The sequence below is a fragment of the Cydia pomonella genome, chromosome 13, assembly GCF_033807575.1.
Source record: "Cydia pomonella isolate Wapato2018A chromosome 13, ilCydPomo1, whole genome shotgun sequence".
Classification (NCBI taxonomy): domain Eukaryota; kingdom Metazoa; phylum Arthropoda; class Insecta; order Lepidoptera; family Tortricidae; genus Cydia; species Cydia pomonella.
The window spans coordinates 5,382,682-5,410,217 of NC_084715.1; the positions used below are offsets into that span (position 1 = coordinate 5,382,682).

Here is a 27,536-nt window from a genome sequence, read left to right on the forward strand (position 1 = left end):
TTCGTCCTAAATAATCCCAAATTAAATTAAATTAATTATAATTATTCTAAGAATGGCGCAGTGGTCTCTCTTTAGTATTTTTTAGCCTTTTAGTTACAAAATGTACATAAGTATCATGATCGCATGTTCTCTATTATTATGAAATTAAGAGCTTTTGAAATTTTGTATGAAATTTGTTTTTTGGTTCTAACTCGTATAACTATAACAAACGGTCCGATTCGAACTTTAAGATACTTCAAATATTAGGTCTAGATACGATATGGATCGGATATGTCAGTGTCAAAAGTGACGTTTTATTTCAAGAAACAACCTTATACAGAATGTTTAAGTTACCTGCAATAATTTACGGGGTGAATATATAGGTCATACTGAGCATCATTTACAATGGGACAAACCCCGAAATCGCAAAAAAAAAAATTGACTGACCTTGACATTTTGTATGGGACGGCCCATACGAAACTTTTTTACTACTACGTTGGTGGCAAACAAGGATACGGCGCTGATGGTAAGCAGTCTCCGTAGCCTACGTACGCCTGCAGCTCCAGAGGAGTTACATGCGCGTTGTCGATCCTAACACTCCGCACCCTCGTTGAGCTCTGGCAACCTTACTCACCGGCAGGAACACAACACTGAGTAGGGTCCAGTGTTATTTACCTTCGGTTTTCTGTAAGTTGTAGGTAATTCCCAAGTTGGGCTCTGCTCTAGATCTGGAATGACATGCGAGATGACATTCACAGTGCCCATACCTCTTTTTTGGACGTAGTTTAAGGATATAGTACCTGGGCGACCGAGCTTTGCTCGTTTATAACTATAGGTGATAATCTTAACTACATTTTTTTACTAAATTAAACTTGTCTAAAACAATAAAAATTAAAAAATTATATATAAGCTTGAACATATAAAAAAAAACAAAAGTTAATCACCGAGCGAGATTCGAACCCGTAACACTCGTTGAGCAGTCCGCGTCTTAACCCGCTGGACCAGACGGACAGTGGCCGGCAATACGAAATTAGCGACCATATTCTGCGTCGAAAGAAAAACGCATGAAAACTCGAAAACACGCGTTTTTCCAAACATAAGACTAATCTAGATAGATTGTATACCCCCAAAAACCCCCATATACCAAATTTCAGCGAAATCGTTAGAGCCATTTCCGAGATCACAGAAATATATATAAATATATATATACAAGAATTGCTCGTTTAAAGGATAAGATAAGATACGGGGTCCGAAACTAACAAAACTTCCGCGAGACACATACATATATCACTCACGCACGCAAACACATGTCCCGTTGAAGCTACTCGTTGTGGAGCAAAACATGACGAGAAATCTTAGACTTTAAATATGTGTGATCCGTTTTGATAAAATAAAATAATAAAAGTTTGGATACTTGGATCTGAGAGGTTTCATTTGTAGTTATCTCGGATACGACATTACCTTAGTAATAATATTTACTCTTCTTCTTCTTCCTCGCGTTGTCCCGGCATTTTGCCACGGCTCATGGGAACCTGGGGTCCGCTTGACAACTAATCCCAAGATTTAGCGTAGGCACTAGTTTTTACGAAAGCGACTGCCATCTGACCTTCCAACCCAGAGGGTAAACTAGGCCTTGTTGGGATTAGTCCGGTTTCCTCACGATGTTTTCCTTCACCGAAAAGCGACTGGTAAATATCGAATGATATTTCGTATATAAGTTCTGAAAAACTCATTGGTACGAGCCGGGGTTTGAACCCGCAACCTCCGGATTGCAAGTCGCACGCTCTTACCGCTAGGCCACCAGCGCTTTTACGCAGTAATAATATTTACTATTACATTCAAATTACATACAGGTAATATACTGACTTCGTCACAAGTAGTGATTAATAGTTTTCTAACACAATATATTATTGTTAAAGAAATAAATAAATGAAAATAATGTATTATTTTTCCATTTTTTTCTTGAAGGAACCTGTTATTGATATTTTTTTCTTTTTAATTCATTAATTTCAAAAGTACCTCCTTTAAATTAATCTAAACCGTTTACTTTCGCACTTTTATCATGTTCAATTATTGTATAATTGATTATAATTTATATAATTACATAATATTATTGACTTCCTTCTTTAGATTTTTTTTTTATACCACGTCGGTGGCAAGCAAGCATACGGCCCGCCTGATGGTAAGCAGTCACCGTAGCCTATGGACGCCTGCAACTCCAGAGGTGTTACATGCGCGTTGCAGACCCTTTAAAAATCTGTACACTCCTTTTTTGAAGAACCTCATACTGTAGACCCTCGGGAAAACCTCGGCAGGTAGCTCATTCCACAACCGGAGCGTGCGCGGGAGGAAGTTCCTCTTAAACCGCACAGTGCGTGCACGGAGTCCCTAGGTATCTGTTTGCAGTCTAGGAGAATGTCTTGCTGTTTCTTCTGATTCCCTATCTGTTGTACCCGTATTATAAATGTGTTTGTTTAAGTGTGTTATATCTTGTATTTAATCCTACTATTTTGTCGTAGTTAGTACATATATTAAGCATTGATATTAATTATAAGTTTAACATTTGGTCTTGTAAGCCTCGATAGTGATCTATGGATTATGATGTATGGATTAGGCATTGATTTTGATTACGCACGGCATTCCGTAGGATTACCGGCCTTACATTAATTAACACGACAAATGGTCAATCATGCATCATTAGATGGATAATTATTTATTAATTAGCAGTAAACAGGATACTAATACGGTGTTTTGTTTATAAATAAATAATTAACTTCAAGAAAAGAGCGTATTCCGACAACACATTTCTAACCCTCTGCAGGTGTCCATAAGCTACGATAGTTGCTTAACATCGGGGGATTAGCCTACTCGTTTGCCTTCTATATCATAAAAAATACTTGTAAACTGAAATATAAATATGTACTTACGCATTTACTCATGTATTTTTGGCTTTTTATCTGTAAGTATTTTTTCTAGTGTTGTATCTGTTGGTAAACCTTAAATAAATAAAATAAATAAATATGTCATTGGTACTAAGAAAAAGTGACCAAGTCTACCAGGAGCCGATATCGGCCTAAAAAAAACGGCCGGCTTAAAAAAATTGTGACGTTTTCAACCAAAAGGTACCACATTATCGGTTGTCGATAAGGTGTATTTCATATTGAAGCTATATGGAAATAGCGACTTATTGATAAGGGACCTAAGTACCCTTTTGGTTGGAAAGTGCACAAATCATTACATTATAGTACTAAAATAATTAGATTTGTTAATACCTAGTCGGGTTAACTTTTAGTTTATTTGACATGAAAAGTGTGACGGGTAAAAATACTTTACGGCTTTTGTATGTTAAGATTTAGTGCAATAAATGTAAAATAAATCAAAACAGTATAAATTAAATAAACAAATAAATAAATATTATAGGAATATTCTTACACAAATTGACTAAGTCCCACGGTAAGCTCAAGAAGGCTTGTCTTGTGGATACTCAGAACTATATATAAATAAATATATTCATATTGATTAAAAATATTAGTAGAATTTTTAACCAATATTAGTATTCACGAATCAAAAAGATGATTATGACACAAAAAAAAATCAAATTGATTTTTATTAGAGAAAAAAATACAAATCTCTAACTGTAATATATACAAAACCATTTTTACGTGTTTTGTAACGGAAGTATTCGTGACGAATTAAAATAATAAAACTCATTTCAAAACTCACGAAGTTTTCTTTCCCAACACGCCTCCACAGCTCCCCAAATCATAGACCATCGCGTCGAAATTATAATTAAAAACTAAATTAAAACTTATTATTATGCTCATTCGGCAAGTGACAAGTCGTCCCGATGGCGATCGCTTGGCAAGGATTCGGCGGGGCCACCCACCGCCCCACGCCGCATTTTTTTCCAGCCACCACTAAAGGGGTTGATTTTTTAAACTGATGACGCGCTTCCATTCCACTCCGTACAACTTTGGAGCGCGGATGTATGTACCGGCTGATAGATAAAAAAAAGAAAAAAAATATGAACGCTTTGTCGATAGTGCCCGTGCCTTTTTCCCGGTATCTATGCAGCTGATGTAAAGCGTAAAAAAGTTTTGACGAACAATACAACTTTTTGAACGTGATAAACACGGTTTAGTTCGGTGTTAGTCGCGCCGCGAACTTTGGACAACTTTCAAGAAAGTTTTGCGACGTGTTTGTGTGAAAAGTATAATTTTGTAAGAATGCGGTAGAGTGTTAAGTTTTTCGCGTGAAGAAGACACAGCCGTGGACGAGGAGAGAATGACATTGTCTTTTGTAAGTACACTAAAATAATTTTGTTATTATGAGTGTTTTTAAAATTAATATTTATTTAATTTAAATTATGAATTAAATAACGAATAAGTGTTTTAATTTCATATATTCGCGGTTATAATTAATATATTATTACGTTAAAATACATAAAATTAAAATATTTATTAATGTATTGACTTAATTTTTCATATAATAAAGTATAATTTTCTTTTTTATTGTGATTTTTACCGGTTGCAACCTAGACCGTTTAACGCGGCTTAGAATATTTTTACTAAAAGCTTTGAATTTTCCAGAATAATCTTAATAAATCCTCATTTTCATAAATGTACGAAACGAAATAGAAGACGAGATTTATACCAGAGAGTATATTTTAACCATAGAGACTATACATCTCTATTGTATTGTAGTAATTATTTATTTTAAGATTATTATAATGTAATGTTTACCCAGGTATTGGCTGTTGTATTTATAAAATGTTGTTATGTATTTTTCATGTCACTATATGATGTTACTGTAAATGTTGTATTGACTTGTAAAAGAGCCCTTGAGGCCTACTTGCAGAATAAAATTTTGAATTTTGAATTTTATCTATAAAGCGATAATATTAATTAGTTTACGTTAGGTAATGTAAATAGTAAACTTTAAAAAACCTTGCCGGGTCGAATAAGAAATGATCTAATATGACTCTTATTTGATTTAACTACTTATTTACTCTAACTCGGAAAGCTCGTACTTTTCGGCCGAAAATGAATTTGCCAGTTTTCAAATAAAAAATCGTCCAATTTTCGTATTCGATGAAACCGCTTATTGAGTGAAATTATAATTTATTTTATGAGTTCCCGCTACTACTAGTGATAACACCGCCTATTGTCTGCATCATTCTTTAATCAAATATTTTACCAGAAGCTGTATATTTTACTGAGGCGTGCAAAACGTTTTATAACGTTTTTCAACAAATTATTTTGTGTATTGTGTGTATATATATAAACACCGAATCATATTTAAGCCATTAAAATAATCTGCCGGAAATTAAATTGCATACCGTTTTTTTATCCAGGCGTCCGGTTTTCTTATCCCCAATATTTAGTCTCGGATCCCTTTGTTTGACATAATTATTGAAATTCATAATGTATTGATTGTCAGATTATCATTAGTCGTAATTCTGAAACCGTTTACATCTCAGGATTTTCGTTAGGTTATCCTATAGATAGGTTAGGTTAGGTTTGTTTTATGGCAATCCTGAAAAGTTACGCGTTTCTGAGAAAAAAACAAATTTTGACTAACGAAAATGCGGACAAAAAATACATTATAACTTTATGGGAAACAAAAGAGAGCCATTTAGTCTATTGCCTTCTCCCACAGTAGCGTAGTTCATTTTAGATTCCATCAACTCTCAATAATCCTTACACCCTGGTGGGTGCTGCCTCGGCGTGCGTCCCATGACACGGGCAACGGCAGCATCCGCTCCGTGTACCCTTTACATCTTATTAAAGTGTCTCCCAAGTGTCCGGTATAAAGACATCAGAAAAATCAGATATAATAAAATAATAATTACCAGGTTAAGCGCTTCACACACCGTAGTTCAGTCATCCTAACTAGGATCCTAAAGAAAATGCTCCTAGTTAGTGCATTCAGACTACAATACTTACTTGCTAAACGCGGTTACACATAGTGAGTAACTTATTTAGGATTCTGAAATAAGTAAGATGTATCAAGCGCATTTAATTTGTTTTACTACTAACACTATATGTTACACACTTAAATCTAAAATAGGCCCTAGAGGCATTGTACCAAGGATGGACTGGTGACCGAAGAGCTGGCGGCTTCCTCGCACAACGTATCAGTATTGCGATACAACGAGGAAATGCCGCTAGCTCTTCGGTCACCAGTTACGTCGACCAGACGCTTCGCGATTTCTGCAAAAAACTTGTGCGTGTTGGAACCCCATGGACCTAGAGTTTCAGACAAAATCTTATACATTACTTAAATTGAAATACCTTCATATTTATTCAATTTTAGAAATATTTAAATTGCAAATAAAAATTAAAAACTCAATACAAAGCACACTCTTTTAAATTCAACACAATATAATTCGATCTAAAACTCAACATAATTACCAATTAAAATTAAAACTTCCAAAAGAAGACCGACATTCGTCCATTGTTCATAGAGACGCTTCTAAACCCTTATTAGGGTAGCTCTAATGCAGAATGGGGGTGCGAACTGCCCTTAGCACCCTCCGTTGAAACGCCACAGCAGAATAGCACGAAACACAATGGCACAAAGTCGTGACTCCCTACATAGGCTCATTTAAAAATGCTGATTACTCAAAATAGTTTGAGCTGGAGTCAAGGAAGGGTTGCGTAATTATATGGATATCGATTTTATAATGATTTGTGCATTGTTTTAGCCCATTTTTTTATTATTAGCTGTAGCGTGGAATAGTAATAATACTTATTAATTTCGTATATAACTAAACTGATTCTGAATTTTCGTATTCTAAACTGTTGATAAATTAAAATTACTTTTATTTATATGCGTTTCTTCCTAAGTGTAATTATGAGTGAAAACATAATAACAGAAAATCGACCTGCCGTATTTGCCTGCGACACTTCTTTAAAAATGTTGATTAATCAATAAGGTTGGTTTGTTATATTGATTTCATATTAATTTGTTATTAGGTTAATACTAAACATATTTGTTTTTGCGTTTTCATATTGTTTTATTACAATGCGCCATGGCTTGCCGTGGCAATATGATGAGTGGGAATCCTTTTAACATTTAAGTAATTTGTGTTGTGTGTTATTTTACAGTTTTGTCAAATGTTTGTACAAATTACCTATGATGTCAATAAATGTATTTTCTTTCTTTCTTTACAATGCCTCTACTAAGGTTAGATAAAAAACAAGAGTACTATTAGTATTAGCGCCAAACTTTCGATTGTAACAAATCTATATTTTTTACATTTGACATTTTGTTAACGACTGCTTTATTGCACACTACAAAAAATGGTACAAAGTATGAAAGGTATAACAACATATGTAGCTAACAACAGGCAGACTTATCGCTAAACAGCGATCTCTCCCAGATCGCTTTCGATTTCAAAAAGAAACACTCAAAAATTTTGTAAACTTTTTTGTTTTATTCGTTTTTTATTATATACGTAAATGTTCTTCAGAAGAATGTTATTTATAACTAAAATATTATAGGTCATTAAATTACAATATACATTTGTTGTAAAAACATCTAAAATTGAATACGATTACAAAATATTTCAATTAATTTATAACTTACTTTTAAATATCTGCTTGCGAAAAATGCATCATTTTAAAGGCTTTTGCTTGCCTATAACTTAACGTCGACGTCTAACAGTGTACAACAGGTATCTCGTTATAATTCAAATTAAATGGAGCTCTACTTTGTAATTTCGTTTATTTATACACTTATTAGTAATTATATTATGATCCTTTCTAACTCTTAATATTTTAAAATTGACATTCCAGGTTAACATATCGGGTAATAATCAGTGCAATCAAAGGAAAAAGAAATAGGAATAATTTATTCATTATTAACACATTCAGTGCGAAGAACCCTAAAGTCCGACGCATTCCTAGTGCGGTTAAAAGCTTACATACTTTGATAGTAATAACTTTTTGCTTAATAAATATTTTTCATTTTTTCATCTGGCATTTTTGAATACAGAAATAATTGGAAAATAAATTATTCCAGACGCAGCAGACCACTAAACTGTATTTAAGGATTTAAATAAACAATTATTGGAAATATACTACGAAAAATGTTGTCCGTTTCTATTTAATTAACATAGAAAAAGACGGGTAGTCTATCTCGCCGCGAGATTCTATCGCGCCAATTATGTGCTAGGCCTACCAAGGCTATAAAACCGGTTAAATTTCCTAATCATTATCATGTAGTTGGCGAAAACCTTTTAATTTCGGTTTCGTTCGTAAAACCCTTATTATTAAACCGGTTTTTGGGAGAACATTTCGATAGAGCTCTTGTCATATTATGCGGGGAAGAACAATAAAAACTGGTTTCTTCCTATGTCTTAGTTTTCGCGGCACACCACCGGCTGGTCGCTTGTTGGATAAACCGGTTTATTTAGGTTAGATAGATAGATAGATAGATAAAATCTTTATTCAACCACAACTTACATGCTTTGTGACACAAACAAATAACAAGAGAGAAAGAAAATTGACAAGAGATAAAGAAAAAGTAACATACAGTTTGACACTAATATCAATAATTACGTCAACAATCAAATGTATTACGTGTCTTATTTTTAGATTAATAGAGATATTAGTAGAGGGTCATGTGTTGTGGTAAAGAATAGGCGCTGACTCAGCATAAATGCTGCGGAGACCACAGCGCTGATCTTCCGTCAGAACCTTAAAGATCTTTAAATGTTCGTGAACATATAAAGATTACAATAAAGATCTTTAAATGTTCGTGAACATATAAAGATCTTATGAAATTTCGGAGTAAAACCGAAATAAACCGGTATTTACTGCTATTTTTAAAACCGGCTCGGAAGCCTTTGCTTACCACTCGCCTAGACCTATACTTATACTAAAATGTAATGGTCAATTTCATTATCCACAGGAACCACGCCCGATATTCGTGACCCATTACTATTGTACAAGTTTTAGATCTTTATTGTAGGTTTTAAATAACATAGGACCTAAAATGGAGCCTTGTGGAACTCCGTAGTTTGAGCTACAGTTATAAGCTAACCTCGAAAAATGGTAATTGATCATGAGAGATCTCGGTCTATTTCAGTCCCTGAACCATGGTAATCTCTTCCCATCAGGCGATTTGTCTGCTGGTTTTCCTCGTACGTCATAAAAAATGAGGATTCTCTATTTTAACAGGATTTTCTTTTGTCAGCAGGCGGAGTCTGACCGGGAGAGCGGCGCGAGCTCGCCGGAGGCGGCCCGTCAGCTAGCAGAGCCGCGGACCCCCTCCCCGCGCCGCACCCCGCACCAGCTGAATGGCTCCAGTGAGTTCGTAATGCATCGCCCATACTAGTGCTAAGTCTATCTTTAGAACAAAGTTGACCAGTCAGCTAGCAGAGCTCTGATCCCCGCTACATGAACCGGCTGAATGGCTCCAGTGAGTTCGTAATGCATCGCCCATACTAGTGCTAAGTCTATCTTCTATTTGTGTATTTTTAGAACAAAGTTGACCAGTCAGCTAGCAGAGCTCTGATCCCCGCTACATGCACCGGCTGAATGGCTCCAGTGAGTTCGTAATGCATCGCCCATACTAGTGCTAAGTCTATCTTCTATTTGTCTATCTTTAGAACAAAGTTGACCAGTCAGCTAGCAGAGCTCTGATCCCCGCTAAATGCAACGGCTGAATGGCTCCAGTAAGTTCGTAATGCATCGCCTATACTAGTGCTAAGATTGTATCTCTTTAAGGCAGGTTTACCGTGAGAGCTCACCAGAAGCAATCTCCTAGCGAAATGCGGACCAGCTAAATGGATCCAGTTCGTAATGGATACCTAACCCATACTTAGTGCTGAAATGTGTCTATCTTTAGAGCAAGCCTGAAAGGGGGTCAGCTAGCAGAACCTCCCATATTAATGCTAAAGTTTTAGTAATAGAGTAGATATCTCGCCAGAAATCCAGCTAGGATCATCCAGTTGAAGGTTCAGCCAGTCACTGAGCCAGCAGGCCATCAACTGCTTTCAGCTAGCTTTTCTAGCTTCCAAAATTATAAAATAGTATTATCATAGAAGCGATAGCCGAGGGATCCAGATTTTTTTTCCATAAACTCAAGTATGACTTTCCAACGTCTAAACTTTTTGTTCTCTCCCACAGTGGCGTCCATGTTCCAAAATCTGCAGAACCTGGCCAGCATGCAGCAGAACATGCCGCAGCAGATGTCCCAGCAGCTGCAGCAGCAGATGTCGCAGCAGATGTCGCAGTTAGCTGCCAACCTGCAGGGGCTGACGTCCATGCCGTCCTCCGTCATCAACTCGCCTTTGAACCTGAGCGTCAGCGCGCCAGGTGAGAAATATGTACAACTTCAAACATACTTATACCTGCCAAACCTTATGCAGCAGTTCCAGAAGTTGCAGACTACGAACCTGCAAGACCTAACGTTCACACCACGTTTTGTCATTAACTCTCCTTTGAACCTGAACCAGATGATATATGTAGAGCACTGCCTTCTGGCCTCCAGCGAAAAAAAGGTTTGCGGGATAAATATTTATTTTGTTTGACATGTAAGTTAGAGTCAGACCAAGCTAACTTGGTAGCGATTTTGACAGCACAGTCTGCGTAAGTGTTATTTTAAACGTCATACTTCTATAAATTATACGTTGATGACATTTAAAATAACACTTGCACAGTCTAAGCTATCAAAATCGCTGCCTAGTGATCTTGGTCTGTCTATAGTACGTAAAGGCCATGGATTATCACAAATGTTATTATACAGTGTGTCCTTAGCCATTGGACAAACCTTGAAATCCCACGTAGGGTTACTCTCATGAATGCTCTAACGTTAATATTTTTTTAATTAGAACAAAAGATTAAAAAAAAAATTCAAACAACAGTTATTTGCAATAATTGACAACAAAAAGAAACACACTCTATTAATCATTGGCAGTGTTTTTGACAATTTGTTCGAAATATTTGATAATGATGACATTTTTCAAAGCCTTCAAAGGCCAGTATCTTATTAGTGTCATAAATAAAAAAGATAATTAAAAAGGTTGAAGTAGGTTCCATACTATTCTTTGAGGATATTACCTTAGGAGCTACTAACACATACAGGCTGCTCCAAAGTACAAAATCGTAATTTTTTAATTTCTTTGTAACCGCTACACCGGTTGTTATGATACTTTGTACACTGATTCTAAATACTCTAATGCATATGTACATTTAGGCTTTGTCCAATGGCTAGGGACACACTGTATAATGCAAAATGCAATCAATTAAAAAAGGGATTTATAATCAATTAATATTTAATATTATCCTACTGGATTCAATTTATAAATCACATACATGTTTCAATTACCTACATTATTCTTATCATTATTATATCAACTTCGATACATCTAATATCGAAGTTGATAATGTATGATCATTTCTTATTAAAATTACTTACGAACCAAGCTATTGTTAAAATATCCAAGGTTTCCACTAGCCAAAGCAATTATTATTTTAAATTACATCTCATAATTATTAACTTAACGTACTTACTTGTTAAGTATCTTCACTTCACTAATATTATACTATATCATCACTGTATATTTAGACATTATCACAGCACGGATCACACATTTTGAGCCAAATAATGTATACCTACTCGTAATATTTTCAAAGTTATCTCTGTCACCATTCTTCGGCCTGACGCCATATCAATGATTTCTTAATCATCAATCTCCACATTAGAACTCAATAAACAAATTTACATTAAACTACGATGGTGTGAACCACATTTAACGTATTTAAATCATACTCTCCACACACTGATTGATTTCGCTTATTTACACTTGAACTAACTTTTTCGGCACATTAGCATTTCAAATACCCTCTGGCCAGACTCGAGGGCCACTAATTAGGGGGCTAGCCAGAGACATGGTTCGCGCATTAGACTCTTAAAAAACTTGGAAATCACGTGGCAAGGTAATCAGGTAATTACCGAAACCAATCGATTTAATGAATTCAAGATAGCGGCTCCACTCTAGCCCCATTAATGCTATGCCGTAATGGACGAAAAAACCTATTTAAATAATGAGTATAATTACATATTTTTTCACGAACTCACGGATATTACTGTTGCGGGATCATTAACAGTTTTATTGTCTTAATAGGCCTAATTATACATTTTTTTCGGTGCTTAATTGATGCGTTGTAAGAAAGAGCATTTATTACAAAATGTGAAATGTCATGGTTTAAATGAATACGTTATGTTAATGTCGATTTTAACGGGCTTGTAAGGCATGCAGATGATGTTTTAGATTTTGTTCGCGGTAAATTAGTCTTGGTTGGATGCCGATCGTGTAATTTCTTAGAGCAATTGCTTAGTGTAGGAGCGGCCATTTCTAAGTGCAATATTATTTTATTGTTTAATTGCATAAGTAGAAAGTGGAGGGTTGGTTAATTAAGCTGTTGATTGCCGTGGCCGATGTGTATGAGAACTGTTAGTTTTGAAGATGATGTACAAAGATGAAATAAAATTGATAATTGAATTTATGACTTGGCCGGGTTCGATACAATGACCGGCGTTAAATGACATTGACCCAACCGTTTAAATTTACAAGCTAGATAGAATAGAATGTGTGCATTATGCAGTTGATACAAATGTCTATCAATACATTGTCGCGATTTGTAGTCCTTTACATGCCTAAAGAATGCTTGTATACGATGCAGAGGAACTGGGTTCGATTTTCATCCAAATATCTTTTAGAGGATTGTTCGACAATTTTTACGAAACAAGACTTACGTGACAAGACTTTACGGAATTGATAACATAGCACGCTTCTAGCATAATCTTGCTTGTCGTTACATTTGTCTACCTACCACACTTTTGTCCAACACGTTTTTTAATGGGTGATTAGTCTATACTTACCGGTTTTGTATGTTATTAGGCATGGGATCCCCCAACCCCGTTGGCAACAGCAACATGCTGCCGCCGGCCATGCCGTCGCCCATGCCGCAGCTCATCCTGGCTTCAGGGCAGCTTGTACAGGGCATACAGGGAGCTCAGCTGCTAATACCGACCTCACAGGGTAAGTGGAGAAATGGAACTCCCAACGCAATACGTGTCTTTGATAGCAACTCTTCATTCTTCTTTACCTTACTATATTCCACAGTTGTCTGTGATTTATCTAGCATTGTAGGTATACGGGAGTCGGCAGGATGCCCTCCGGAATTTGAAATGCCCGTTGTCTAAAATTTTGAATTAATTTTGATTCCAAAAGATATTTAGCAACTTTACTGTAGACCATGAACAATTATTCATCTTTATATCAACATAATTTTTTTCTATCCAGGTATCGCCATGCAAACCATTCTCACAATACCAGTTAATCACGTCAACTCCAACGACCAGATGGTGAACCTGGCCCTCAATAACGGGCAGGTCGTCTCAACATCACTAGCGAACCTGCAAGCCATGGCTCAACCACACCAGCTCCTCAACTCCAACCCTCAACAACCAAGACCCAACATGCTCAACCCTACACTGAGCAATGCACTATTGAATCCAGGGTTACCGAACTTCTTGTCCAACGGAGCTTCAAGCGCTCAAGAGCTGCTTCAAGCCTTCCAGCAGCCTCAACCTAATCATAATCTCCTTCAAACTGTGCAGCAGAACAATCTGAATCAGCAGATGCAAGGACGGCGGTCGTCGTCCCCAAGGCCTGATAGGCATTATAAGGAGCGGGAGAACTTTGAGAGATACGCGAGCAGTTCGAGGGAAAGGAGTGAGAGAGAGAACCAAGGGAGTGCGGCGATTAACAGTATTAACAGGTGAGTACATAGACTATAAATCGTAGTATAGCTGTATGCATCCAACGCGTACTTAATTTCTTCGGCTATATGAGCAGAACATGACCAGATAGTCTGGAGAAGCTTATTATCCCTGGCCGCGTGGCAAGGAAGCGTAGGAATGGACGTATGGCTACGCGTTCGACGGACAGAATAACGTCAGAGAATAAAGCCACATTACAAGGTATCGTACACCGGGCCCAAGATAGAGCGGCTTGGAGAGCACTGGTAAAGAGTGTCCACAGTTGTCATGTCCCTCAGTCATGATGGATACGACAAGGAAGATAAAAGCGTAGTTTAAATTTGTATCGTTGTTAACACGCCCTTTAATCATTCCTTCCGATTCAATAATGTTGTATATTTAGCGAAGAAGTAAATCCTATGCTGGCGTCATTTGTAAAATACTACGATCGACCAACCATATTTGTGCAGGTATTTGGAGTGAGTTTCGTACCCAAAGTAGTTCTGTTATAGTAAAACCACCAAAAGCACAGTTATTTTAATATAATAATTGTAAGATCTCAGTTTTCTAAGTACTTTATGTATACCTAATGTATGAGTCACGGCGATTCTGACTTGAAATTAATCTTGTTCATAACAACTAATGAAGGATAATCGCCGGGGATTGCCCGCAAACAAACGTATTAAATCAGCATGCGGTGTACTAGCCAAAGATATTTGTACATACAGATGTGCAAGCTGTGCAAATTGTCTTAAAGTTTAGAAATGTTCTCAGAAAAGTTTATAATATTTCATGGAAACTGATATTCTGGAAATTGAAAGTTACAATCTTCATTTAAAAATATAAAAAAAATATAAAAATTCCGCAATTTTAATACCTTGGATTTCGTCATTGATTTACAAATTAGGTACCATTTTTACAGCTGATAGCACTTGGCTCCTGGACTATATTTACGTATGAAACAGGTTTCATGGTGTTTTTCGGCGAAAATTGGAAAACAAATTTGTTACGTAAAACACCCTGTTAATGAGATAATTAAATGAGATCTCATTGAACAGATTGCTCGTAACTTGACGGAACAAAGTATGTCATTCTTTTCATATTTATTTGACATTTATTGTGACATTTCCACACTATGGCACTGCAAAGTTATTACATACTTACCTTGGTCTCTAAAAAAAATTGTCTTCATTTTTTTTGGCGTTTATTTTTCCCGTATGCCGTATACGGGATTTAACAAATACCGTAGTGATAGCAAAATTTGTATGGCGACTTCCAAAATCCAAGACCACAGCCATAGAGAAAAAAGAACTACATAGAGTGCTCGAGATCCTGACCTGCACGGCGGCTACAGGTAGATATAGCAAAATTTTATGTCCTGTAACCGTAAGTATTTGCAAAATAAGTACGCAATTTTAGCATGCGATAGCATACTTGCAATAGCACCCTTTAGCAGCTGAAAACATGTAACAGCATACTTTAAAATACTGATGGGGGAATTACTTGAACACATACAATTTTATACAGATGTTAAATAGCAAAATGGCTACTTTATAACTGTCAAAACAACATTTACAATACCGAAACAGAATAGCCTAATGACGAAAAGATCTAATCAGCACTTGGCACTTAAACACCACGCTTTATTGCATACTCCCGTCCAGGGGGCGCATTCGGAAACGGAAACTAATGCTGATGTAACATCAATTAAGCAGTTATCAGATATTGTTTTTTTTTTTGCAAATTATAGCCGTTTATCTTCTTCTTCTTGTTGTGCCATGTCATCATCTGACGTCGGCCACCATCTCTCGGAACTTATTTATCTTCTAAAAGGTTCAAAAACGTTCAGGAATACCGACGTCTTTTCTGTAGTTACGACGACCTTAAGGTGGTTCGAATTCCATGCAAAAACAAGTGCGTTTTATTAAGTTATTTTATTACACACTATTACTATATAGTACGCGTATGCGCATCTATTTACTTTCGAATACTTGTTTTCGCTAAATTGATAGAAAAATCTTGTTTTGTACAAAAATCGTGAAAAAACGGTTCCTTATTTTATTTTCAGTATTTTGAACAATAATATGCAAGACCTATTAAATAACTAATAACGGCCCGATTCGAAGAATGATTAAGACACGAAGTTCTTACTCTCCCTCTTCTCTTTAAAAGATGATAACTAAACGACATGTCAAAATTGGCGTTTATTTCGATTCCGCTGTGATCGCAATAAGATCTATCTACGATATTTCTAACGTCAAGGTGACATTGGTTGCCCGAATCGAGCTGCTTCTGTCAATCACTTCTGCTATTGTGCAAACGATATCTAAATGAGAACTTATCTAAACCAGTACTTACTTAACGTTATAGTATCTCATTCTTCGAATCGGGCCGTAATTTAGAATTTATTTAGATTATTATTTGTGATATTTAAAATGTATTAATCCTCTTCTTCATTTCGCTAAATATACAGGGTTGCATGCGTCTCGTTTTTTATATAAACTATTGTAAGCGACTCGGCAGCACAGGCTCAGCCTAGTGTCAAAAATTGTAAAATGCTTTCCGCCAATTTTTTTTTGTATTTGTCAACGGTGGAACCTGTCCCGAACTAGGGAAAATGTTTTTATTCTTGTTTCAAATATTCTACACGTTTAGGTATATGGGACTAAACGCATCGCGCCCGCTTCTATAATGTGATCGCCGACCAAGAAAGCACAACACCTAGAAAGCAAATCAATACACTTTCAATACAGTTTCACACAGTCTGTGAGACGAGAATTATCCTCCTGACAACAAACGTTGATTAGTAACTTACACACACATACACACACCCGCAATTACACTCATTGTCACATAATTACTACCAACATTTGTCATTGCACCCACGCCACTGTATGCACTTCACATAGCTTCTATGATTAGATGATTAAGGGTTAGAATAGATTAATTTAAAAAGCTAATTTTGTTGGTCGGGTCGATCGGTGTTAAGACAACAAAGGAAGCGTTTTTGAAATTAGAATTAGTTTTTTAACGATTTGTGTTGTTTCCCCAATAAAGAAGCGGAAAATTCTTTTTTTTTTGTTAATTTTGTATGCCATTAAAAGGTAACTTTTAATGGTACCAGACCACTGTTTACATTTTCTATAAGAATGAAGGCAATCTTAACACGTTTACTGCGTTACGGGGGCTTACGAACCCCGTGCGATGTCATCACTCAGTGCGAGGTATAAAAATCGCGTTTACTCGCTGGTGCGGAAGCTGTATCTTTGTTATTTTTTACGTACGATAAAGACAAATATACATTTGTATTTCTCATTAGAAGTATTATCATGTGATATATTAAACATATACGGGGTCCAAGAAACCCCGTACCGACCAGGGAACAATTGCTCTCTAGTGCGATACGGGTCCTTTGAACCCGTGTGGGCTATGACCACAGTATCACAGTGCAGTCACCTTTGCAGGACTTGTTATCGGTAATTTAAAAATAAAGCGCTCGCCAATAGCAAAAACAAGGATGAAGCTACCCTTCAACGTCAAGATCATCGAGGGGACAATCGGCAAATATGTTTAGAAATCGGTTTTGACATCAATCAGTTTAAGACATTGAGCGTCAGAAACTGTTTTAATAATAAAAATGAAATCTGAACCTCAAAATAGACTAATAGGCGGGCTACAATACGTGTTTTAAAAATGTAATGTCGGTGGTGGTTTATATTCTTTTACATTTTTGTTACTTAATGATATCAACGGGATTTATAAAACTCGACAGTTTAAAGTGTTATATTTTTGTTACTTGTTTATTTTTTTGCAAATTACTCTTCGCGAAAAAAATTACTCTTCCATAGAAAATGTCAAGGTCAGGAATATAGAATAGAATAGAAGCGTTTATTTGCAAGAATACGTAGGGAGTCAAAATGTATGAAAAGGCCAGTTTTTTTTCGCGATTTCGCATTTGGCCCCATAGTAAAAGTTGCTGAGTATGACGTATATATTCACCCCGTAAATTATTGCAGGTGACTAAATAAACATCTTGTAGATGGTCTTCTCCACATGGACTTTAACGAAACCGCTTTGTATATTCAATTCAATTCAATGTATTTATTTCAGACTCTGGGTCTATAAAATTGTTAGTATTACAAGTAAGTACTTAAATCTAGGAGTTAGTGCCTACATGCTACAGATATATTCAAATAATAAATAATAACCAAAACATAAAATAAATAAATAATAATAAGTAAATTACATTAAATTCCATTAAATCATATTATTTATTATTAAAAATGAGAGGTCTGTCGCTTGTATGGACATAATTCCAATGCATCCTAACAGGGCAATCATATTTTTCAAAAACAGCACTCAGGAGGCTGTTAGTACTCTCTCGTACTCTGCGCATCAGGGATTAACATAAGAATTTAAATTCGATTCAATCAATATTTTCTTCATCTTTATCGTAAATTCTTACCATTGCAATAATATACACCGCAAGCAATTAATCATTACATCTGAACACTGGAATTACCCGCTTCGAGTCACTTCCTTCTAAATTTATTAATTACAAATGGTTTTAATTAAATAATTAAGTGTAATTGCACCGTTGCATCAAAGCGTAAGTAGCGTGCGAAGGACCGTCATTAGTGGCAGAGTTTTAGAGATCCGTGGGACGATGGCAGGAAAGCTGGATCTCAAAAGCCGCAAACAAGAGAATTTGCCTGGCACATTTTGTTAAAATGAACAGCTTTTTTGAAACGCAGGAAACATAAGCAGACATACTTTGTATATAAAGCACAAATATTGTCAGGTATTAAAACTGCCTGTTTATACCTGATTACCTGACAATGTTTGTATCCAGCAGAGTAATTTTAAGGGGCTTCCCGCGGTTTTCAACCATTTTTGACAAGTTTTGAGCCGTTACTCTTACATTTGCACTACAGATAGAATTATAAGATAAACGGCTATCAGATCTTTTATCTCCATTCTTGTCTGTCGGATTCTGAAAGAAATGAATACTTATTTTTTATGATTTTTCTTAAACACTGTCTAAAAAAAATCACATTTTTCATAACCCGATTGCTGTGAAGGATCTTACATATACGAAATATTTGGGTTCGTCTTTGACGTCTCTAAAAACTGACGTCTGTAAAATTGTTCAATTTTGATGTCAAATATCTCCAAGACAATGAACTTTGAAGTACATAAATATGGGATACTATATTGCTTAAAGCCGTTTGTGTTAATATGATAAGCTACAACAACCATTACAAAACTAAGGTATTCAGATCGAAGGTCATTGGCGCCAGCGCCCCTTAACAGCGTTGTGTAGAATTTGCAATGTCCATGTCTAATTTATTCTTAAATATTAAATTGACTCTTTGGGCCGATACGATACTATGTCCTCTGGAAGCTTGTTTCAAGCCTCACCCCACTTTGTTGCTTATGAAGTGTCTTTTTTAACAATTGCCTACCTATTTATCAAACGTCCGCCGTCTATCTGACCCAGCGTGTTTGCCTTATTTTGTTGTTTCGTTGCATTCTCGGCTCCATTTTTCGCCTTCCGTGTGTCGGCACATTTCTGTTAATTTGGTGTTAAGATTGTCGGTTTACTAGGATCCCCAGTATATATTTTCGAAACTGCCTAAAATCTCAAATATTAGAGTTACGTTATGCAGGTATTATGAGCATGTTAGTCGGACCACGCTAAGTTTTATCTTATATGAATATCTAAGCATTCTTTCTACCAATTTGTGCAGAGTTAGCGTGGTCAGAGTCTACTCCCTATTCAACACGTCATTTGCAACATGTCAAGCTTGACAGGTGATGAAAATGATGATATCGACACACCCGTTTTTTTTATTAATTTTACGCTTGGCATTTGATGTAAGTAATGGTGTTGATGTACTGTTTTTATTTACATCGTAATTTCTTTATCAATATACTGTATGTTTATTAACTAAAACCATTCACTCAAACCCGTAAATGGTTAGGTCATTCTGAGTAACTTTTACTTTAGCTTTAGAACCAACCCCGAAATCACGAAATAAAATTTTGCTATTTCCTACATTTTAGCTGGTCTGGCGTTGAAATTTTCTATGGGAGGGTAAATTTTTTTTTTCGTGATTTCGGGCTTGGCCCCATAATAAAAGTTACTCAGTGTGACCTAAATATTAACAGGTTTGAGTAAATGGTCTTAGTCAATAAACATACTGTATATTATTTACATTTCAATCGTAGGTCAGAAGGCTATCGTTTTAAATTAAAACTAAGACTAATCTAAAAATTAAATAATTAATTCATTTTAATTTTTAAGCTTATCGCGAGGTCTACTTACAGGTCACAGAGGCAGCTAGGAGGAGGTAGGAGGTAGAGGTAGGTAGAGGTAGCTGTAAGTAGACCTCGCGATAAGCTTAAAAATACTTCGTTGAGTCATTAACACAATAAACTGATAATGGTCATAAGTGCCTCCTGGCGCTTAAGTCCTTTATACCAATTTTCGTGATTTTAAACTTTTTCCAATAACAAAAGGACAGAAAACTTTTATATATAGATACCGAACCTGCTCACGTAATTTCACGGAAATCGGTTAAGAAATGCGACACCGTTCATTTTTATACGCAGTAGCTGTCAAGAAAAATGTTTGTAGTCATTTTTTGGAAGTTTAGCTCATTAATTTATTTACATATTAATCTTTTAAGTAGAAAAAAAATCGGTAAAAACATATTTCTTCAATATATTTTCTTTAATTAAGCCCAACCAAACGAGACTTGAAGGAACTGTCATGGAGACCATCATTCGAGGCGAGAAGTATAGTGATGTCTCGTTGGCTCAACTCAAGACATGCCGAGAACGAGTGCTCGCTTCTCGTCTCGTCTCGCGCTTCTCCGATTGGATCGGAGCGGTGCCGAGACTCTCAGTGTGTACAGCCGGTATCATAACACTCGAGTTTGGTCACAAATGTCAAACGAGTTGATATGTCCTGGGTGCCGTTCAATTTTAATACAAACTTTTAGCATAATTTCATTTAACTACTATTGAACCTCATAATAAACATTATGTATAAAAACAAAACATATAAAGTTGTTAGTCATACTAATTTAATGACAGAATGCTCTATCATCATAAAAACATTCTTCATAACAATCCTTAGGAATAATTTTTCTTGTTATAACATACATTTCGTATAATAATTAAAATATAGTACTAAATTTTAACGAATGGTGACATAGTGTTCTATGATAAATATACTTGTAGTCAATCAAACTATTAAATTATACAACAATCTACCTATTCAACTTTAAAGTTGGTCGCCGTTAGGTACGACGACGAGCGAAGCGAGGAGGAGTGTTAGGTAGAACTGCGACCATATGGGGAAAACCATATGTCTTGGAAATTGTATTTTTGCTTGTTCATTTTCACTAGGCGTTTATATGAAGTTTATCTGAATCCTTTAGGAACCACAAAGGTTCCAACTCACACTGGCCGCTGCTTTGCGGTAAAATATATGTCGACAGACGTAAAGTACGGATGTAGGTAAGTTTGACGCTTAGAAAAATCGATTATGTTCCATGCAAATATAATGTTTTATGTTTTTTTATTAATTAGTAATTCAGTGTTGTTAAACTTTCAGCAAACTCAATCAAATAAAATTTATGAACGATTTCCCGTGGTTTGATTGTGAAACCACACCTTCAACATTATGCTGTTGGTTTTCATGAATAAAAAACGTTCTGAGTATAAAATAGTATACAGAGTGAACATTATACTGGTTGCCTGTTATGCAAATACATTACTATGCTACTAAACTATAATTACTTTCGAAATTATGCAATTCGTTTATATTGTATTTGTTTTTATACCAAATCATAATTTCTGCATATCAAAATTATGCAATTCAAATTATGAAAAATGAAATTTCGCAAATTGTTATTATTAAAAACATTACACACCCGATATGTCCTATATTCGCGAGGCGCCAGCCAATAAATGTATGGCCCTGTTATCCAGTGTAAAAGTGCCCTTATGATCCAAGCTACTTAGTATGGCCCTGAGATTAGTTGGCTATAGCTGCTTAGTGCTTAGTATCCAAGCTGATACCGATCAGTCTTGTCTCAGTCATTATCTATACGTAATTAGGTGTACTGTACGCCACGACTCGAAGTGTACCTACTTATTGTTTTATGGGTTAAACCATTGGAAAAGTTTGAGTTAGGTACGTTAAATTAATTTCAAATTTGAAAAGGAACAAGATATGGCTATCGCGCGGGTTTTAACGTTTTACTTCAATAACTCTAAAAATATACTTCTGGTTAAGAGGGAACAATAGCTTTTTGAATGTAACGAACGAAGTAACGGAAATTCCATTTCGGGAGAAAACGGTTTCCACTAACTAAATGTTAACAAATCACTTTGATTTTGATGTCGATCGCTTCAACATAATATTCTAGGTTTATAGGTTTCGCATTTTGGAAAAAAACAATGTTTTTGTTTTACAAACATTGAAAAAAAGGAAAACCTATAAACCTAGTTTTTCATTGTGTCAATAACATACTATAAAATCATGGAGAATGGAAAATATTTAGAAGTGGAAAACGTTTTCTCTTTTTGTATCGACGTATATAGTTTGTCAAAGGACTATCTCATTTCAAACATAGACAGAGGGAGTCATACTATCTTTGTCTTACACTAGTACTAGCATCCAAAAGAAAAGGATGAGTATAGATTTTTTTGTTCTTATTTACTGACAAATTGGTTTGACCAACTATACCAGTTCTTCCTTCTTTCCTTTCTTATTAAAATTCTGCTCGTCACGTCCCTGGGTTATAGCACTAGCAATTTTATACTAGAATTATACTGTTATAGTATGCAGATTAATATATAATTGAAATAATATGAAAATTAGATATGTTTTCAATTTTATAATACTGATAAAATACTTTATTATGAACAAATTAGGTACAAACAAATGTATGATAGCAGAAACCAGGAAAATAGTCATTAGTAACCTGCTCATTAAAAAAATATCTTACTTAAATCTTAATTCTTAACATAATATTAATGATGGATTCTTAAATTCTAATTTTAACCCATGTGTATGTTTAACATAGTCCAACATTACAAGGAAAACTGTCCGTAATAGACGTAATGAGCTATGCTAATCACGGCGGATGTAATGCGTAGATAATTACGTAAATAATGTATACTACGATATAATTACATTAAATAATGTATGGTCGCGTTTATAATTTTCTGGTCCGTGAGCTTTAGTAAAGGGTTATGGCTTTGTTTTTTATCATTAAATTATTAAGAAATCAACGTTTTTGGTAGATGATAATCTATTTAAAAATAAAAGAAGTAAGGAATAACTACGAGCCAGGATTATCCTCGACACCAGGATTCGATCCTCGTGGATTCAAACCCACGACCTCTGGATTGAATATATGACGTCATATCCACTCGGCCACCACCGTTTTTCTGGCTCGTGCCTATTACTTTTTCGAAACTTATGTACGAAATGTCATTTGATATTCACCACTAGCTTTTCGGTGAAAGAAAACATGGTACAAACCTGCATACATCTGCGAAGAAATTCAAAGGTGTCGGTGAAGTCCCCAATACGCATTGGGCTAGAGTGGGGACTATAGCCCAAGCCTTCTCGCGCATGAGAGGAGGCCCCCAGCAGTGGACGTATATAGAATAGAATAGAATTTGTTTTATTCATAAACACACAATTCATATAGGCTGAATTATTATTATTTTTATTTCGTTTTTTATATTTTCTCGGCTTTCCCCGGAGTACTATGAATGAATGAATTTTTTTTATTTCACAATTTTTCAAATCCATATTTTTGTTTGTAGTTACACATGTAGAAAAATGGTTAGTAAACAATGATGACTATCAATAAATTAATAAATTTAAATTAAAATATAAATAAAATTTAAATTTAAATATAGTACATTACGATACAAGTGCGAAAAATAGGAAATTCGAAACGAGTGGCGATAAATTAAAACACGACCGAAGGGAGTGTTTTAAATCGACACGAGTTGCGAATTACCTATTCGCACATGTATCGTACAACGTTTTACAGTACATATGGCCCTTTAAATGTTCGACACAGTAACGTAATATGCTACTTCTCGCACTAGTGCTATAAAGTAGCCCCATATGTACTGTAAAAACATAAATAATCCTATTACAATATTTTCCTGGTGATAAAACTCGACAGCATGTGTTTTCTCACCCAGAAAAAGCACGAGCCTATATTATTAGGAAATAAGTAGGTACTATACATAGTAACGGGGGTACAAACGGATGATAGTGATGACAATTTTTTCCGCGGGAAATTCCGTACGCAAGCGTGGGTATTCTTCCTTCCGTCGACTACAGAGCGATCTGTTGTTGATAGTTGGTACTAAATACTACCAGTGATTTTTGGATAGAGTCAGCAATAGCGTATTGGGAGCTTGCACGACTGTCACGCAACCTAGTGTCCGCAAGTCTAGGGGAAAACGTCAATTCACTACATCTTATAAAACTACTCCAAAACTAAAAACTACTGAACGGATTTTCATACGACTTTCATCTATCAATAGAGTGATTCTTGAGGAAGGCTTAAGTATGTAACTTATTAAGGTTTTGTGTAAATTGTTTGAAATATAACGATGTTTTCGGAAAAAAACACGCTGGCTAGGAGCTTTAATCGAAAACGCTGCCTAATCCGTTTGAGCTATAACAACACAATGTATGGTGGGGTTGTTTCTCATTCATAGGTCTACAAAAAAGTCCGCGATGTTAAATGTCTATCTTTTAAGGATAACTTACTATATCCATTCTTAACTTCTAGAAAAAGATCACGTAATATGTGGCATTTGCAAAGCTATTTACATGGATACATTATTAACTATTATCAAAATAAATACGTTAGTTATATTAAGCATTTCATACAGATTAGAATGGTCCCTTACAGCATACAATTTAAATGAATATTTCAGGAGTAATCGTAAATCAAAGTTTCATTTCGAGCCATATAATTGTACGAAATGTTAAAGACGCTATCCGCAGTTAGTTCAAATTTTTACCACCTTATGCGCTGGGATCGCTTTACTTACCCCCACCATGCACTTCGCACGGTCCCAATAGTAATAGAATTATACGATGGTGTCTTTTAATAATTACCTCGTATACGGATTTACACCGTACAAATATATTAGATATATTTCTATAAGTCTTTCAATCACATGAGTATATAAATCTTCAGTTACTGTTCTACTAAATATTGTGATTTGTGTTTTTTTTAAGTAGTCACGCTAGTTATTTGTTTATATTCCAAAGCCATTGCATATTTTATTTTAATACAAATTATTTCCTTTTAGCTATTATACAGAACGAAAAATCTGAATGGGTAACTTAGCCAAAGTTTAAAACAACATATTCAGCTAACTATCTCCGTTCTGCTTTGTATTAGATAATCAAAAAGTCATCCCTTTCTCTAACTACACTAAAATAATCCAAGGCGGTGACCTGATCTATTCAATCATCATTACATACATAGTAGTGTCAATAGTAGGTAGTGATATCTTATTCTCAAGTACAAAGCCTGCACCTAATAAAAGTCTCTTTTTGACCCAGTAGTTGACTGGTAGAGAATGCCTTAAGGCATTAAGTCCACCATTTGTACTTAATATTTTATGTGCAATAAAGTATAAATAAATAAATAAATAGATATTGTATTTTAAAAACGAAAGTCAATTCTTTTTTTTTAGCTCTTATATTTAAACATACAGGGTGAAGCTTTGGAAATTTCAACAGTTAAATATCAAATTACCATTCAGTTATTAGTACTTATATCTACTACCACCTACTACTTGCTTTGTTTCAATTAAAAATTCATCCCATAGACCGACTTCCATCTAGCTACACTAATATATTCCTTAGCGATATCCCGATCTATTTATCACCATTACCCGCGGATTAGGCGCGTCACGGCTAAGGTAATTATACGTTGGAATACTTAATGCCCGACGTAATTATATGGGCGCATTAGTTTGATAACGACCGATTTTACTTAGCGCCGTTCCTTGGAATTAGAATAGAACTTTAGGTTTGATTTGGGTTTGGTATAAAAACGATATGTTTCGCGCATAAATAGTTGGTGAGGACCAATGATTGGTCCCTGTGGAAGTACTTGCAAGAGGCCATTGTCCAGCAATGTCTTTTTCTTTTCTCATGCTCGGAAAATTGTGCAGAAAATGATACGTTTCTGCACTAGAGCACTACACTTTCTAAGTACGGTTCTTTTTTTTAAGATCAGCAATTAAAATTATTAACATCTAGTAGCCCACCATACAAGAAAAATCGGCAGTAAACTTTTAATCAATTTTATAGCTTAGAAATTCAATATTTTAAGTAAGTAAGTGTGGTTATTACACAAAATGTATAACGTCACGACGCTCTATGTTGTTTTTCAATAAATACAGTCTTAGTAAATAATTTTAAACCATGGCTACTATAACTTTGTTAAAGTGTGAAGAAGAAAAAAGGAAATAATTTTATTAATATACTGAGCAAGACACTGTCGGACAGCATTATTCTCAAGATTGAGTTTATCAACTTATATCACGCGGGTTTCAAGGGATTGATTTTATCACGTGATTAAAGTGACCACCTAGTTGTCCAAGTCGGTTAAGGGTCGGCAACGCGCATGTAATCCCTCTGGTGTTGCAGGCGTCCATAGGCTACGGTGACTGCTTAACATCAGGCGAGCCGTATGCTTGTTTGCCACCGTCGTGGTATTTAAAAAAACGGTAAGCCAAGAAGGCTTGTGTTGTGAGTACTCAGACAACGTCGATATATATAAATTATAAATACTTAAATTTCTAGAAAATACCCACGACTCACACACGGAAATATGTATAATAGGAACAAATAATGCATGTGTTCATCACACAAATAAATGCATTTACCGGCTTTTGCACCCAGGACCATGAGTTTCATAGGCAGGGTCACTAATTCACTACCAACTAGGCCAGGCCGGTCGTCAAAATGTTATATTATAAAATGCACTTTAAATAAACCAGTACAATCTAGATTCTTCTAACAGTGCTGTAGTCCTATTAGTGTCACACACACAAACAGCCGCCAGATAATGTTAAGCAGTCATTAATGGCTAATTGCTTTGCATTACCTGCCGAGCTAAGGATTTGTTCCAGTTTGCGCAGTTTTAGAGCTATAAATATCATATACTTTGAAACAGGATGAGGATATTTGCCGCGGATCGGGATTATTTAGGTTTAGCACTTATTTTATGATTTACAGGAAAAAAGTGATGGATATGGTATTGGTATTTTATTTATTCATGGTCTTCAAGTTCCTAACTACTTTTAAACTGTACCTAAAAACAAAGTCGTTCCAACCTCAACAGGTATGATGATCTATTCATCGTCGAATTGATTAAAAACCTAAAAGTTACTTATAATCAAGACAACTTAAAAGAAACAAATTAAATTAATATATTTAATAAAGAAGTTTAATTTGTTCCCTAGTTGTGACGAGTTGATTGTTACTTTTCGGATACTGTACCCCTAGTGTAAATAAATTCGATTTCGAAACGTGACGTACGCGTTTGCGTTTAGTCTCATTTTGTATTGGATTTAGAAAGAGCGCGCCAAGCGGGACGTTTTGGTAACTCAAAATCCTATACAAAATGAGACTTAACGCAAACGCGTTCGTCACGTTATGATGTCGATCAAATTTACACTAGGGGTACTGATCATAAAATGAATGA

General features: G+C 35.4%; 1 protein-coding gene across 6 annotated transcripts in view; it reads left to right on the forward strand.

Annotated features, from left to right (window-relative positions):
• LOC133524027 (POU domain, class 6, transcription factor 2) overlaps nucleotides 1–27,536 on the forward strand; it is a 239,379-nt gene that overhangs the window by 167,550 nt on the left and 44,293 nt on the right. For 5 of the 6 annotated variants that reach the window (XM_061859797.1, XM_061859796.1, XM_061859798.1 and 2 more), the window contains exons 4-7: nucleotides 9,181–9,292; nucleotides 10,116–10,304; nucleotides 12,893–13,033; nucleotides 13,298–13,775. In XM_061859797.1, the coding sequence (XP_061715781.1) occupies nucleotides 9,181–9,292; nucleotides 10,116–10,304; nucleotides 12,893–13,033; nucleotides 13,298–13,775 (920 nt within the window). Of the gene's footprint in view, nucleotides 1–3,783; nucleotides 4,279–9,180; nucleotides 9,293–10,115; nucleotides 10,305–12,892; nucleotides 13,034–13,297; nucleotides 13,776–27,536 lie in introns of those variants that run through there. The other variant, XM_061859799.1, reaches the window with a different exon arrangement.